Source organism: Ictidomys tridecemlineatus, chromosome 7 (assembly GCF_052094955.1).
Source record: "Ictidomys tridecemlineatus isolate mIctTri1 chromosome 7, mIctTri1.hap1, whole genome shotgun sequence".
Lineage (NCBI taxonomy): Eukaryota > Metazoa > Chordata > Mammalia > Rodentia > Sciuridae > Ictidomys > Ictidomys tridecemlineatus.
Window position 1 is genome coordinate 113,091,378 of NC_135483.1, and position 15,744 is coordinate 113,107,121.

Below are 15,744 nucleotides of genomic sequence, written 5' to 3' on the forward strand. Positions count from 1 at the left end.
AATGGAACTATAATATGACAATAATCCCACTTCTCAAAGGAAATGAAATGTTATGTTGAATAGACATCTGCATTACCATGTTCATTGCAACATTATTCACAATAGCCAAGAAATGGAAACAGCCTTAGTGTCCATCAACTGATAAATGGATAAAGAAAATTTGGTACGTATGAACAATGTAATACTATTCTACCATAAAAAAGGATAAATCTTGTCATTTGCAACATAGATGGAACTAGAGATCAATACAATAAGTAAAACAAATCATGCATGAAAAAGACAAGTACAATTTAATGTCACTTCTATGTAGAATATACAAACAAAAAAATTGATCTTATAGAAGTTGAGAATTGAACAGTGGTTAAAGAGGCTCATATATGGATACTAATTATAATTAGATGTGACTAAGAAGTTTCTGGTGTGTTATTGCACAGTAGTATTTTATAGGTGATAATAATAATGCATTATATAATTCATAACACTAGAAAAACGATTTCAAGTATTTTTATTACAAAGGAATGACAAATGATTCGGGATATAGATATGTTTAACATGATTTAAATGAAACATGATATACACATACTTCAAGATATCACATGGTACCCTATAAATGTGTATGGATTTTGTGTGTTTGTGTATGGATTTTGTGTGTTTAAGATTTTTAAAAGTTAAAATGCACCTAAGAAAACAATTGGTAAATTTGAGGAGAAATTGGAAGCCTTTCATGCTGATAGTGGTAATATAAAATAATGCATCCACTGTGCAAACAGAATGGTGCTTCTCTGTCCTCAAAAAGAGAATTACATATGATTGGCAATTCCAATTTTTAGTATATACACCAAAAGAGTTGAAGATACAGTCTTGAGTAAGCAGATGTATTGCCATGTTGAAGCAAAATTATTCTCAGTAGCAAAACTTGAAACAGCCAAACTATCCATGAATATATGAATGGATGAACAAACATGGCACACACACACAGCATAATACTATTTAGCCTTAAAAAGGAAGGGAAATCTGGCACATGCTACAACATGGAGAAACTTTGGGGACCTTATGCTAAATGAAATAAGCCAGTCACAAAAGACAAATGTTGTATAATTTCACTCATACTTAAAGAATGGCAATTGCTAGAGGTTGGTGGGAGGAAGAAATGGAGAGTTTAGTTTAATAATCATAGTTGTAGATTTGCAAGATGAAAAGATTTCTGGAGAGTGAGTACATAATGTAAATATTCCAGATAGAATGTATAACATGGTGTGAATTTTAAAAAAAATCTCATGGAATAAAACAAAGTAGCATACTTATATTTCTGAACTAAAATATAAAGAATAAATACGAAGTGTGGACTGTTAAGTCCAACCTAGCAACTGTAAATCCATAAATCCATCCAATGTCAAGGATGTGTATGGTTGTTGTCTGCTTTTCCTTTCTCTCTCTCTTTCTTTCTCTCTCTCTCTCTCTCTCTCTCTCTCTCTCTCTCTCTCTCTCTCTTAATCACAGATGTTGAAAAAAACATCTGTGATGTTCTTGCACCAAAAAGCTTCCCGAGTGAAAATGAAAATTGAAAATTCTGCTCAGAGATAAGCAAAACAACAGATGTTCCCTATCAAAACTTTCTACTTTAATTCAAGGCCTGTTTCCAAAATCTAGATCTCACTGTTATTACTGACCTGCTTTCATTTCTTTCATTCTCTCTGTACTAATTTCAGAATTGTGTTTATATTCAAGCATTGTTATTACTGGGTACAACTAAATATAGTATCTTACAACATAGAGGGAATGAATCTTTGCTACTCACTGAAAAGATAATTATTGGCATAAGTGGATAACATTCCAAATATGAATGCATATCTACTCCCAAATAGGTTCAGTTAGATGTAAACTAGCATTCAGAATTACATTTTATGTAGTAACAATGTGACCACAACGTCTTTGGTTAAAATGGTCTCTACATTTGTAGGTAAAAACAAAACACATGATTGTGTGATGTTTCCTACCACATGAGACAGTATTCTTTACATAAATAAACAGCTATATTTCCAATTTATAATTATCTTTCCTTTTACCCATTTTAACCTTCTGCTTAACTCAACCTAATAATCCTGATAACTCGAACAGTAGATTAGTATTAAAAAGATACTTGCTCAAGCAATTATACTTACCCAAAGTAGTCCTTACTTTCATTTTTCAAGTAGTGCTTTAAAATCCACATGAGTTGCCCTTTCCAATAAGAATGAAATTCTGTTGACAGTGGCCTAGAATCTCATAAAATTGCCAAAATGGCCCTAAAAGCTTATTCTCATATTTCAGAAAAATCAGCCAAAGCCTGGGCAAGAGGGTGCACTAACCTGGGTACTTCACCAGGATGCTGTTAGGTCACCTCTGCAGAGATGGCCAAGTGTATGTGAAATGAATGGCAGGAAGGAATACTATACACTAGCCATGTAGTTATAATAAACCTCTTTCTCCAACATGCTGATGTTCCTAATTTGTAAACGAAAAGGACACTGAAGGAAAAAGAGTTCAACCTGGGAACCAAAAAATCTGAGACCAAATTTGGATGCAAAAGAGTTATGGTATTTCCAAGAATATCAAACCTGAACCAAATTCTTCTTCATCTATCAAATGAGAAAGCAATCTATACCTCAAAGTATCCTATAAGGAATAAATGTTAAATAAAATAAAATAAAGACATTGTGAATAAAAATGTGAAAGGCCAACACTGATATTGCTCGTTTACATTAGGAATTTAAAGGTATGCTAATGTGTTTCTTTTTTCTCAATGTGTTACTTACAAGCAGTACTTTTTAATTTTGGGGAAGGATCTTTTTATCTAATAAAGTATAATTCTGAATAGTACATGAATACTAGAAGGGAAGGGGCAATTGAGTTTGTGGAAATACTTAATAGGACAACACCCACAGGTAATGTAATTAGTCACCAGTGACTAGGATGAAGTCCCAAACCCTCTCTTATTGTAGAGTAACAAATATGACAAAGTCTCTAAAGATGTGGCCCTGAGAGAATATTTGCCTCCATCAATTCTTCACTTTCACTTTGAGGCATAATTTTAGCTTCTGGGTGTTTTTTTTTTTTTTCATTTGCTGAATGGAAATAATTCATTCATAATAATAGATTTGTATAAATTAAATAAGAGAATGGAAACATCACATTAATGACAGAATTCTGTATCACATCAGATCTGTAAGCCCAAGAACATCAATGACTGAAAAATATTTGGATCACATAGTGAGATAAGTAGAAAAATAATTGCTACTAGAGGACAAAACTTCAGTCCAGTAATAAGAACTCTGTTTTCAATTCTTAGTGCCGAAGTCTGGCTTGGCACAAATCAGGAGCCACTTGTCAAAAAGAAACTAACTTTATTTTTAGAACTACAAACGCCAAACAAAACAGCTCCAGGGAAAAACCCTCAGAGCCCAACTGCCACCACCGGCTTCCACAAGCCTCTCCTCACACCAACCTCACCACCTCCCACAATCCTCCTGCTCTTGAGGCCGATTGGCTAGGTCGCGTGGGCGGAGCCAAAGAAGTCCCCCAATGAGCAGCTCCGTGGAGGAGCCAATCAGCTAGATGTTGCTGGGGCCGCTGTGAGCCAATCATCAGCTGGCAGTCTGAAGGGCAGGGAAACAGCCCAATGAACATCACCGCAGAGGAGCCAATCAGCTAGATGTTGCTGGGGCCGCTGTGAGCCAATCATCAGCTGGCAGTCTGAAGGGCAGGGAAACAGCCCAATGAACATCACCGCAGAGGAGCCAATCAGCTAGATGTTGCTGGGGCCACTGTGAGCCAATCATCAGCTGGCAGTCTGAAGCTTGCTGGCAGCTGGAAGTTTGCTGGGGCCCCTTTGGCTGTGGCTCTCAACATCTTAGCGTTATTTTTCTTAGCATAAAATAACCTTTTTTTAAAAAGGAAATAATACATATGTGTATGTATGTATGTATGTTGTATGTTATGATTTAGATATGAGTTGCCCCCAAAAAGCTCATAAGAAAATTCAAGGAATTTCAGAGGTGAAATGACTGGGCTATGAGAGCCATAAGTAATCAGTGCATTAATCCACTGGTAAGGATTAACTGGGTGGTAACTATAGACAGGTAGGGTTTGGCTGGAGAAGATGGGTCAATGGGGGCATGCCTTTGGGGTATATATTTTGTCTCTGGTGAGTGGAGTTCTCTCTGCTTTCTCTTGCCATGTCCTGATCTTCTTTCCTTCCAGCATATGTTCTGCATCACCTTAGGCCCAGAGCAAAGGAGTCAACCGACAGAGACTTATGAAATCTTGAGCACCAAATAAACTATTGTTCCTTAAAAATTGTTCCTCTCTGGACTTTTGGTCTCAGAGATGGAAAAGCTGACTAAAACAGTATGTTTGTATGTACACACCACATTTATTTCTCGTTGTTAAATTATGCAATGAATGTGCCTGAAGTCACGTATTAGGATTTGTCCTCATAAATGAATTGGATCTGCTTCAAGCCGCTTACAGCAAATAAATCAAGTGGGCGATACATGAATTAAACAGAGCTCATAGTTTCAGGATATGGATAATGGTAAGGTGAGCAACTATTCCTCCATCCCTTCAGAATGTGTGAACCAAATAGTATTTTCCTCAGAAAATGATCCCCTTGGGAAGAAAATAGTGGGAGATAGTTGCAACAAAGGATGCATTAGGAGCTCACTTCACATTAAGTGAGATGACGGAAGATTAAATAAAGTTTCACAAGAAACAGTCTTAGAGACGAGAACAGCTAAAGGAGAAAATACAGAGGTCAACAGTGTAAGAAGTAGAAGCATGGTCTCCAGAGAGTCAGTCACAGCACCTCAAAGATGAAAGGATAAAATAGAGTACAATTACTGTGGGACTTTGAGATGCTTTGATGAGCTCAGAAGCTGAACTGTTAAAAGTTCTTCTCAAGTTTGGTTGCTAATGGAAAAGTGTATCAATCCTTAACAAGGTTACACTACGGAAGAAGAAGGCTACAACATTCATCCTGTGAAGCAAGCCAGAAAAATTAAGGAGGTATCCTTGATGAGGCCTGTCCCTCCACTTTCAGGTCCAATTGTTCATTAAGATCCTCTGTATTTGGGCTCTTTGATATCTCTAGAGTCTCTCCCTAGTCCAAGTTTCTAACATCTCTTTCTAGTACCACTGCAGCAAGAGATAGCGTGTCTTCCAGAGCGTGTGATATACCTCTCTCAAACCAGAACATCGTATCAGACGTAATAGCTACAGTGACCTTTCACAAACAAAGCAAATGCATGTGCCACCCTCTTTAAAACTCTTCCCTAATTACACTATTTAAAATGTAAACAAAAATCAACAACTTATTCTAAGATTGACATCATTTGTTTTCTACTCCATCAGCTTGTATGGGTAAATCCCACTCATTCTGTACTTTGTTTTCTTCATTCCATATTAGTTCCCCTTCAATATATTCTCATATCCTAATATTTTGAAAATGATTGAATTAATAATTACTTATATGGATGAGTATATGTGTTAAATACTAGTGATAAAATATTAGTGCTAAAATTTTGGTTAACTTGTAAATTGTCTGCTAAATGGAAATAAATCATTGTGATTTTTCTCAAAGAAAACTAACCAAACACTGCAACTGTATACAGAAAATTGTCCCCACACACTTTTCGCATAATCTTCATCTATACACAATTCAGAGAGCCTTTGTCAAAGTATTTTATATTCATGATAAAGTTGCTTGGTTATTTCCTGTTATATTATGATACATTTTTTGTGGGAGGTCTACCTAATTTATTATCCTTTTACTGGTCTTTCAAGGAGTTTAATTGCTTTCAATCAGGCACTATTATATGCCCACACATACCTTGTATAAACAAATCCACCACAAAGAAGAAATCTTTTCATTAGTTTTTTTAATAAAAACTCCCTTCTTTGAGCAAGTTTTTAAATTATTATTTGAATAAACCTATAACCAAGTCATTCAGGAAGTTGCTTTAACAATACTAACCTTAGATCAACTAGCCTAAATACAAGAGTACTTTAGTAGTCCAGTAAAGTACTGCTCAGATTTAACAGTGGCACTCAAGCTACCCCTCTAGTATTCCATATAAAGTCTTTTGAAAGAGACTCTGAATTTAAAACTTGTCCTTCATATTTCTTTTATTAAGAAGTTGATCATTGCTAAAATGCAATTTGATCTTACATTTTCAGAGTAATTCAAAGCATTAAGTGATTTGGTAAATCGACATGGATTACTATACTTTCTTCCATTCCTCTCTAAATCCCTGGAGAAACTGTGCCTCATTTGTATTTGCAGTGATAGCAAACAGTAGGTGCTCCATGAAAACTCATTTAATCATAATATGCCAAAACATAAGCAAATATTAGAATAATTCAATGCTAAATATTTATAGTTCAGGCATAGCATTTACATGTATATCTTACTTAATTTATACTTTTTTGTTCCAGCGATTGAACCTAGGATCACTTAACCATTGAGTTACATCTCTAGTCCATTTTTAAACTTTGTTTAAAAAATTTGAGACAGAGTCTATGTTGCTTAGGGCTTCCTTTACTAAATTGCTACGATGGTTTGGAACTCACAATCCTCCAACCTCAGCCTCCTGAGGAGCAGGGGTTATGGGTATAAGCCACCACACTTGGCTTTAGCTATGCTTTCTGTGACTAGGAAAAGTTCTATATATTTTTAAAAGTTAATTCAGCATTTACAAAGGACCTATGATTCAACATGCTGGGTCAGGAGATGGGTAGGAACAATTTTCCTGTCTAATTTGCATAGTTGCTTTCCATATAAATATGCACAATGAGAACTTTATAAACTTGAGTCAGAAGAGGAAATCAGTCCTTCCCAATATCTTCTATTACCTGTGTGAAATTGTACACCCATCACCAAAAGTCTTTAAATCCATTCATTTAGATATCTCTAAATTTTAAGATTATTCTGAATTTTTTTTCTTCTCATGGAAGCAAATTTGTAGTTATCAGTCTGCTGTGTGCCATTTAATTAGCGCATTCTACAATTATAAGGATGGAGCATGTTACTGAATCTCTGAATAATGAATTCCAACTTTTAATTAACACTATAGAGTAGAACAATATGGAAAGAACATTAAAAAAAGACTTGTGATAATTATAAGTTGAATAACACACTTTCACACTTATAATCTGCAGATCTTTTACCTCTTGAAATAACAGTTTCTAACCCAGTTCCATTAATAAAAGCCCGTTTGATGGTTTGGGTTTTGATATCAGTCCAGTATAAACGTTCTTCAGAGGCATCAAAGTCTATCACAGTAACATCATCAATATCAGGGACTGTAAAGGCCGTGATAAAGTTAAAATATGGATTGTCGATATCCACTCCTCTGATTTCAGAGCGCCTTGCGTAAAGGAGAAATTTTTTCATTTCTAGAAAAGGAATAGAAATGGAATGTTTTTCTCATACAGAGTTGACAAATTTGAAAAAGACTAGAAATTCTAAGGTATTACTTTTTAAATAAATCACACAGTTTTAAAACCAAAATAATAACAAATATTTGATAAAAACACTAATGCAGAAAACATTTATATATTCTAAATTAAGGTACTCAATAGAAACAAAGAAACAAATTACAGTCCTTCAGTCATCATTATTTAGCTAGAAATGCCAAGAAATGCTCATAATTGACCTGATTTTAAAATTTCAATCAAACTTCTTAAAATACATAAAGGCTATACATTTTTTAAAAACACATTTTTATATGATTATTACAATATTTCATTGCATTGAATGTTTTTTGAAGTAATTTATAAACATTTTTTCCTCAATTGTCACTCAATAAAATAAAATTAGTCATTGCTTTCAAAAATCCTTTTTGTGGTTCCCCCATTAAAATTAGGGCTTAACAAATTCAAAGTACAGTTTTATTGTAAGCTTTTGTAAATTTGTAGTAGCTAACACTGTGAGGGGCTGAATCATTTTTACTTCCAAAGTTATTTTTCTTGTACTGAGTCAAATAGAAATAGGAGTTACCAATGGTCTATTTTGTTTCCCTCTATGAGTTATTAATATTTGAGACATATTATTATTATATGAAATTAAAGTCACGTGTACCTAAAGTCCTGAATTAAGTTTTGCTGAATAATTCTCTTTTCTTCCCTTAATATTAAGTAATTGCTTTACAAATAAATAAGAATTACTAACAAAAAATACTCTCATTTTTATTCACAAATATCATGTTTTGACTTAAATATTTAAAAAAAACCCTTTTCCTTGTTATATATTTTACTTCATTTTATACCTTTCAGGTTAATAATCCTCTACAAAATGATGCTAAAGTGACTTTCAAATAAGAGCAGGAGATTAAAGCTGTTAAGTACTTCTTTGTTATGCAGGTTACTTACATCATCATTTTCTTATAATGCACTTTTACTTACCAAATCTCCCTGCTTTGCAGAGATAAATTCTGCTAACACACCAAATAAGAAAGTAGCAAGAAAAAAAATGAATAAGGTAATAAATAGCAAAGTGCAACATTTCACACATTTTAAAAATTTGTCACTCTCTCCAAAAGTAGATGAATCATCAATAGTGGCTGGAAATAGCAACAACTAAAATGTTTTTTTTTTTAAAGATGTTAAAATCCTCTTCTACTTTCCTTTGAGTAAGATCTAATATACTTTGAAAGAATTCAATTTGGATTTTAGGTAAGAACTGTATGAAATTTACCATAGCAGGTCTTCTTGTCTGAGGAAAGCTTCATCAGGTGGGGGCAGGCACAAGCGGCACTCCTATTATGATTGATCAGACACATGTGAGAGCAGGGCCCTTTGCCGTCATTAACTGCACAAGGATTGGGAGCTGTAATTACACAGTGAAATATTAACAGTGAAGATGGAAGAATGTATTAGGGAACCTCTGAGGTTGACAGGGGTTATTCACTTCATGATTCAAGGTAAAGGTTCCCATGTAACACCTATTACTAGGGTGATTAATATGACGATAATAGGCAATCACACACAGCTGTTACCTTACTAAAAACATTCTTCCCCCCTCAAAGATAACAAGAAAGACAACTTCCTTAATTTCCTCTAGGATAAAGAGCCTTAGACGAAAAGGCTTTCAAAGGTTTTGGTCTGACAATCAGGAATAATTACTAAATCTTATATTTAATAAACTCACATAGACTATAAAATAATCTGGTCATTAAGAGTTTCAATGAATGCTATTATTTTCCTAATCTCCCTTTTTGCTGTACCATAAAACTCCCACAACTTTCGTAGGAAACTGCTCTTACATATACACCCTGACTTCAAGTCCCTTTTTTATTATGATTTATTTTTCTGTATCAACTGATTTTATGAGGAAGTTTGCCCCATACACATACTTGCTAAATTTCATTGTATAAATAACTCATAATATTTTCAAATTTATCATGGGATATCAAATTTTCATTTCCAGGTCATGGTCTTATTGTTTTGTGTTTCTTGTTCTATCTTGACTATTGAATAAGATTTTACTTTCAATTAAGCCATAACTACTTTTTCTCCCCTGTGGTGCTGAGGATTGAACCCAGGGTCTTGTGCAGGTGAGACAAGTATTCTACCAAATGACCTATATCCCCACCCCCCAATAACTACTCTTTAATCTTATTTTTAAAAGCCTATTTAGTAGAGTAAGGGTTTTTTTTTGTTTGTTTTATTTTGTTTTGTTTTTGTACTGAGCTACTAAATTGAAGGAAGAAAAATTAGACCTTCAGACCTCACCAGGAATATTTCAGTTTTGACTAATGCATGTTATCTTTTTAACAGGCAGACCTGTTGCTCTGAGGAGTGACAGGGTTCAGGACATGCTACCCCCAAATATGTCACCTTGCCCTATTGAAAAACGGCAGAGGCAGAAAGGGCTCTCTGACCTTCTCCTCATCCTTCTTTCCTGAGGCAGGTCATAAAACTTATAAAGGATTTCTAACTTTTCCCTGAAGCAGTTGATGAGAATCTCATGTATGAATTGCACTCCACATACCCAGAGGAAAGAAAGAAGTCTATCCTCATTTCTGAAAAGGCCTCAGAAAAATCTGAACAAACAGGTCTTCCTAGGTTCCCCCTAGCTTATTACCATTAGCTCTAACCACCTGTGTTTTATTTTAATTCTCCATAGCTGCCTAGTGTTCATCAAACCTAGCATAAAAATACACAGATTTTACCCATTTCTTTGGACCTTCATTTCCTCCTGAAGGATCCTTATCCATAAAACCTTGTATGAGACTGGGTTTTTCTCTTTTTAATCTTTTATTATAGTGACCTTAGACAAGAACCTAGTATGGGTAGTGAAAAAGGATATCTTTCCTCTATGACAACAGTTACAATTAGTCTTCTAAGGTTTTGAAACACAAAGAATAAAATTATCAAGGAACTATGACTTTAGAGGATATATGAAATAACTGAATTTGATAAATAAACAGTGTGGATTAGGCAATCTGCTGAACTCCCCATATCAAGGTGATAAAAGTAATGCATCTCATTGCATTTGTTAAAAAGAACAAATAAATAAAGATCCCCAAAGAACTCTATTCTCCTAAGAAAATCCATTAATTTAACAACAACAAAATATTAGCAAAAAGCAAAAAGTTGTCCTGGAGATTCCTTAGTGTGATTCACACAGAGAAAGCACCAAATAGTATGCTCTTTCTTACCATTTAGTTTTGTCTGTTGTAATTTGAGTCCCTACGGGACTTCAGTTTCCCTAAACTATATTGCAGGAGAGGAGGTCAAAGAAGAGGTGAGGTTAGAGAACTATTAGGGTTACTCATGTGACAGGTAGCAAAAAGACCCTCAAATTTCCCCCCTCTTGAAAAAGAAAAAAGAGAATGAGAAAGAAGAAGAACAAAAGAAGAATGAGGACTAAAGGAGAGGAAAGCAAAAGAAAGGAGAAGAGATTGATTCAAAAACAATGATTCCTCTTAGGGAAATTAAAAGCAAAATTTATGACAGTAAAATGACAGGTACTTGAATTTCACTTTGTATATAATTGTTTTTAGCCTAGAATCATACCACCTGTTAGCATGCTACAATTATGATAAAACCCATTTTTATAATTGAAGATATTAAACTATATGCATAGAAAAAATTACATTGACTTTGTAAATCAGTATCTATATTAATAATAATACTGTAATGTATAAGTCATAATATTTGATGCTTCACAGCTTGAAAAATTCTCAAAAAATTTTTAGTTTCCCTTTTTTATCTTTTCTCACTTTGACATAATGGCAGCACAATTAACAATAGCTAAACTCTGAAACCAACCTAGATGCCCTTCAATAGATGAATGGATTTTAAAAATGTGGCATATATACACAATGGAATATTACTCAGCAATAAAAGAGAATAAAATTATGGCATTTGCAGGTAAATGGATGGAGTTAGAGAAGATAATACTAAGTGAAGTTAGCCAATCCCCCTCAAAAACAAATGCTGAATGTTTTCTCTGTTATAAGGAGGCTGATTCATAGTGAGGTAGGGAGAGGGAGCATGGAAAGAATAGATGAACTCTAGATAGGGCAGAGGGGTGGGAGGGGAAGGGAGGAGGCATTAATAGAAATGATGCTGGAATGTGATGGACATTATTATTCAAAGTACATGTATGAAGACACGAATTGGTATGAACATACTTTGAATATAACCAGAGATATGAAAAACTGTGCTCTATATGTGCAATAAGAATTGTAATACATTCTGCTGTCACATATAAATAAAAAATAGTAAATATTTTTTTAAAAAAAGAAATAATAATGTTAAATATTTAAAAAATGTTCTTTCTAACCATTCATTTGAACACAGCTGTCTATTCAAATTAGTAAATTAAGGAATTTGGCTTAGAATACTCACATTTGAACATAAGGCAGGGATTAACAGATGGTGCTCCCTGGTCTAAATTGAGTATGCTGATGTTTTTGTAAATAAAGTTTTATTGACATATCCATGTACATTAGTTGCCATATTATCTAGGTCTTTTTTTACATTACATGGCAGAGATTACCAGGTTCAGCAGAGACCATATGTTTCACAAAGGCTTATATTCATTACCTAATTCTACAGAAAAGGTTCACATACCCTTAATATAAAGCAATTAACTATTTCAAAAAAATTACCCATTATGGTTTGGTTATGAAGTGACCCCAAAAAGTTGATATGTGACACAATGTAAGAAGGTTCAGAGGTAATATCATAACATCTACAAACTAATCAGTGGAAAAATCCACATGAATGGATTGACTTGGTGGTGACTATTGGGAGGTAGGATGTGCCTAGAAGAAGCAGGTCACTGGAGACATTCCTTTGAGGTTTATGTCTTGTCCCAGATAAACCAGGCTCTCTCTGCTTCCTGTTTATCATGTCCTGAGCAGCCTTCCTTTGCCATGCCCTTGTACCTTGAGGGCCTCACCTCAGGCCCAGAACAATGGAGTCAGCTGACCATGAACTGACCCTCTGAAACCCTAAACCAAAATAAAATTTTCCTTCTCTAAATTATTCTTTGGGTCTTTTTGTTAAAGCAATGCATAGCTGACTAAAGCAAATAATACTGAAATATCTAGTATATATACAGAGGTTGTGAATTCCTGTAAGACCAACAATGTTCCATTACATTGATCTTTCAAAATAGAATGCTATATGCAGTCCTAATTGATGAAATGCAAATATACCTGGCAGCCTGGATTCACTGATAGTTTATATGGTCTAAACTCCAGGTGAACAAACAAATAATCTTAGATGCCCTGTAGCACCCTCCACCTTTTATTTACACGTTGTATAAATATTTACAAAACACCAAACATGATGAAAAGAGCTGATAGATGAGAGCAGACAAGACAAAGAACTCCCACCAAGTAGCTTAATTTTCTATACCTTAACCTTGTCCTCCATTCTCTCCAAGTCTCTGGTCCCTGGTTTGTTTAATCAGATTCTCCATCTCCTCCCTCAGTTGGAACAGTAAACTTCTAACCACTTTCTTCATTTCTAATCTTTATCCATACATTTAGTTATCTTTCTAAAATACAGACTTGACTATATATCTGATTAGCCTAACAATTTTAGATAATTTCCCACTCTTTCCCTTACAAAGTCTCATCCTTATCTCCAACAGTCCTCCTATGACTCCTCAGCACTAGTCAGATTGGTATACCTGATACTCCCATTCACCCTCCAATTCTTTATCCTAGTCTATTATGTTTACTTTTGTTAAAGAAGTCACCAGTCTTCCAAGCAAACATTCTCACTTATCTTTCTCAAACATACCTAATCATTTGTCAAATATTGTCAGTTTCCCTAATACATGTTTCCATTTTTTTTCCTCTTCTCCAACAAAAAAGTGTTATTTCCCTCATCTTTGAATGATGGCTACAGCCATGTAACTGGTACTCTGTGGTACAGCCCCAAATATACCACACTGTCTTTCTAAAATACTAACCTGTTTTCCAGCTTCAGATACCAGTTTCCTTCTATATACATATTATGTACACACTCAAATGGATTCTTCATTGTTTCCTGAAAGCTTATAGCTTGTCTTTTTCACACGTCCACCTCATCATTTTTTTCCTCTTAGAATTCCATCAACATATTAACATTAACCTTCTTCATGATATAGTTCAAATCCTTTCTCTGCCATGAAACATTTTCTAATGAAGCCAGAGTTGCTGATTTTTCTACTTTGGAATATTAGTTGTTAACACTGATGCTACAAAACTTAAGATCATTTACTGTTTAATGTCATATTTTGTCCTCATCTCCTTTCTTTCCTTCTTTTTGCTTTCTTTCTTTTGGTGATGCAAAATTGACCTAGGGCTTCCTGCTTGCTAAGTGTATGCACTATCATTGAGCTACAATCCCAGCCCATGCTGTTTTCTAATTTGTGGCATATATGCATGTGCTTTATATCAATATATACTTATCTCTCTAACTAAAACATTGATTGGCATTCTTTTTCTGGAAAAGGCCAGATAGTCAATATTTTCACTTTTGCATGCCTTATGCACTCAGCAGTAACTACTCAACTCTTTTTCCATAGCACAAAAGTAGACATGAGGAAATGGTTAAATGAATGTCTGTGGCTACTCTCAAAGAAAAGTTTATTTATAAAACAGAGAGGGCTAAATTTAGACTGGGGGCTATAGTTTGTCAGTCTGAGCTAGATATATTATACTGGTAGGAACTATGACTTATATACACATAAATTATTTTTTCTTAAAATTTCTATGATGAAGATTATTGTCAGTCTTAAGAACATTTTAATTCATATGCCTACTCATGAATGCATGTTAGTATATGCTCCAAAATGGCAGCAATCTGAAAATTAGGGAAGTGAATTAATCTTCTAAAGCATAGCTGTAGGTAAAAAAGATTCAACAATGCATAACTATAATATTTTAAAGGAGAACCAAATGTTAATTATGCAATCCCACAAGACTGATGTGTATTCTGTGAAGAAAATAACATCATTAAAGATAATTTCTTATTTCATGCAACCTATGTTTAATTACAGTCCATTTCTCATCAGGAAAAATTAAACATTTTAAAGCCAAACAATTGGTTTATCGAGTAAATTCAAACAAAATATATGCAAATGTTGATGTAATATAAAATATGTATGATATTTATTTCCCTAATATAGCTAAGTTCAAGGGAAAAGAATGCCAGAATCTAATTTGTTAGATGAGAAGATTTTTCTCCATCCAATGTAGACATTTTTTATATTAATAATGAAGCTTAATGAACTTATTGGTAAACAAATAATTACTAATATAAAGTAATTTACTCATATTAGCAATTTTACTTTAGAAATGGATTTAATATTTGAAAAGAATAAAATTTTTAGAAGCACTTTGCAATTAAAAACTAATCTCTTGGGCTGGGGATGTGGCTCAAGTGTAGCGTGCTTGCCTGGCATGCTCAGGTCGCTGGGTTTGATCCTCAGCACCACATAAAAATAAAATAAAGATGTTGTATCCACCGAAAACTAAAAAAATAAATAAATATTAAAAAATTCTCTCTCTCTCTGTCTCTCTAAAAAAAAACCACTAATCTCAATTCTTGTTTTCAGGAATTTGATGCAAACATCATCATACAAGAGTTTTGACATTTGACAATGGAAAATTCAAGTGCATTTCTTTATTTATTTCTTTATTTACTTACATACTTACTGTTTTGAGACTCAAATCAAGAGCTGTGCACATGCCAAATACTTGAACACAAATCTACACCCCTTTGCCCTGATTCCTTATTTAAAATATATACATATAAGAAAATATATGCAAGTAAAGGATGTTCTTATTACTTTATTTTTGCCAGATTTCAGTGATACTAGGTATGATGCAGCAGCTATTTTCATCACATTATGTCATATTTTATGGATTAATTTTATAATGTATTCAACTTTTATGAAACATAAAAAATGCCTAAAACTCTTATCTGATCTTCCACAGATATCTATACACACAGGGATAATTTTATAATGTGAAAAATTACTATTTCTATTTATTTTTGTACAATTCTTTTAAAAGTTTGAAAATAAGCTATCATTTTATAGGTGAAGTGACTCCTAAAATACTGATAAATTTCCAATCATTCTAAAGGAGTAACTTATCTTTCTGGTATCTTTATTTGTTGTTTGTTTCACTTCTTAGGCATTTTGAAAGAAGCAACACTTTTGACAAGGAAGTTTCCTCCATCATTATAGTGAATTTT

The 15,744-nt window shown here is 33.8% G+C and overlaps 1 protein-coding gene across 5 annotated transcripts in view; it reads right to left on the reverse strand.

Annotated features, from left to right (window-relative positions):
• Nucleotides 1-15,744, reverse strand: part of Lrp1b (LDL receptor related protein 1B) — a 1,779,935-nt gene that overhangs the window by 598,326 nt on the left and 1,165,865 nt on the right. For all 5 annotated transcript variants that reach the window (XM_078017329.1, XM_078017328.1, XM_078017330.1 and 2 more), the window contains exons 28-29: nucleotides 8,732-8,863; nucleotides 7,204-7,431 (exon numbers count right to left, since the gene is read on the reverse strand). In XM_078017329.1, the coding sequence (XP_077873455.1) occupies nucleotides 7,204-7,431; nucleotides 8,732-8,863 (360 nt within the window). The remainder of the gene's footprint in view (nucleotides 1-7,203; nucleotides 7,432-8,731; nucleotides 8,864-15,744) is intronic.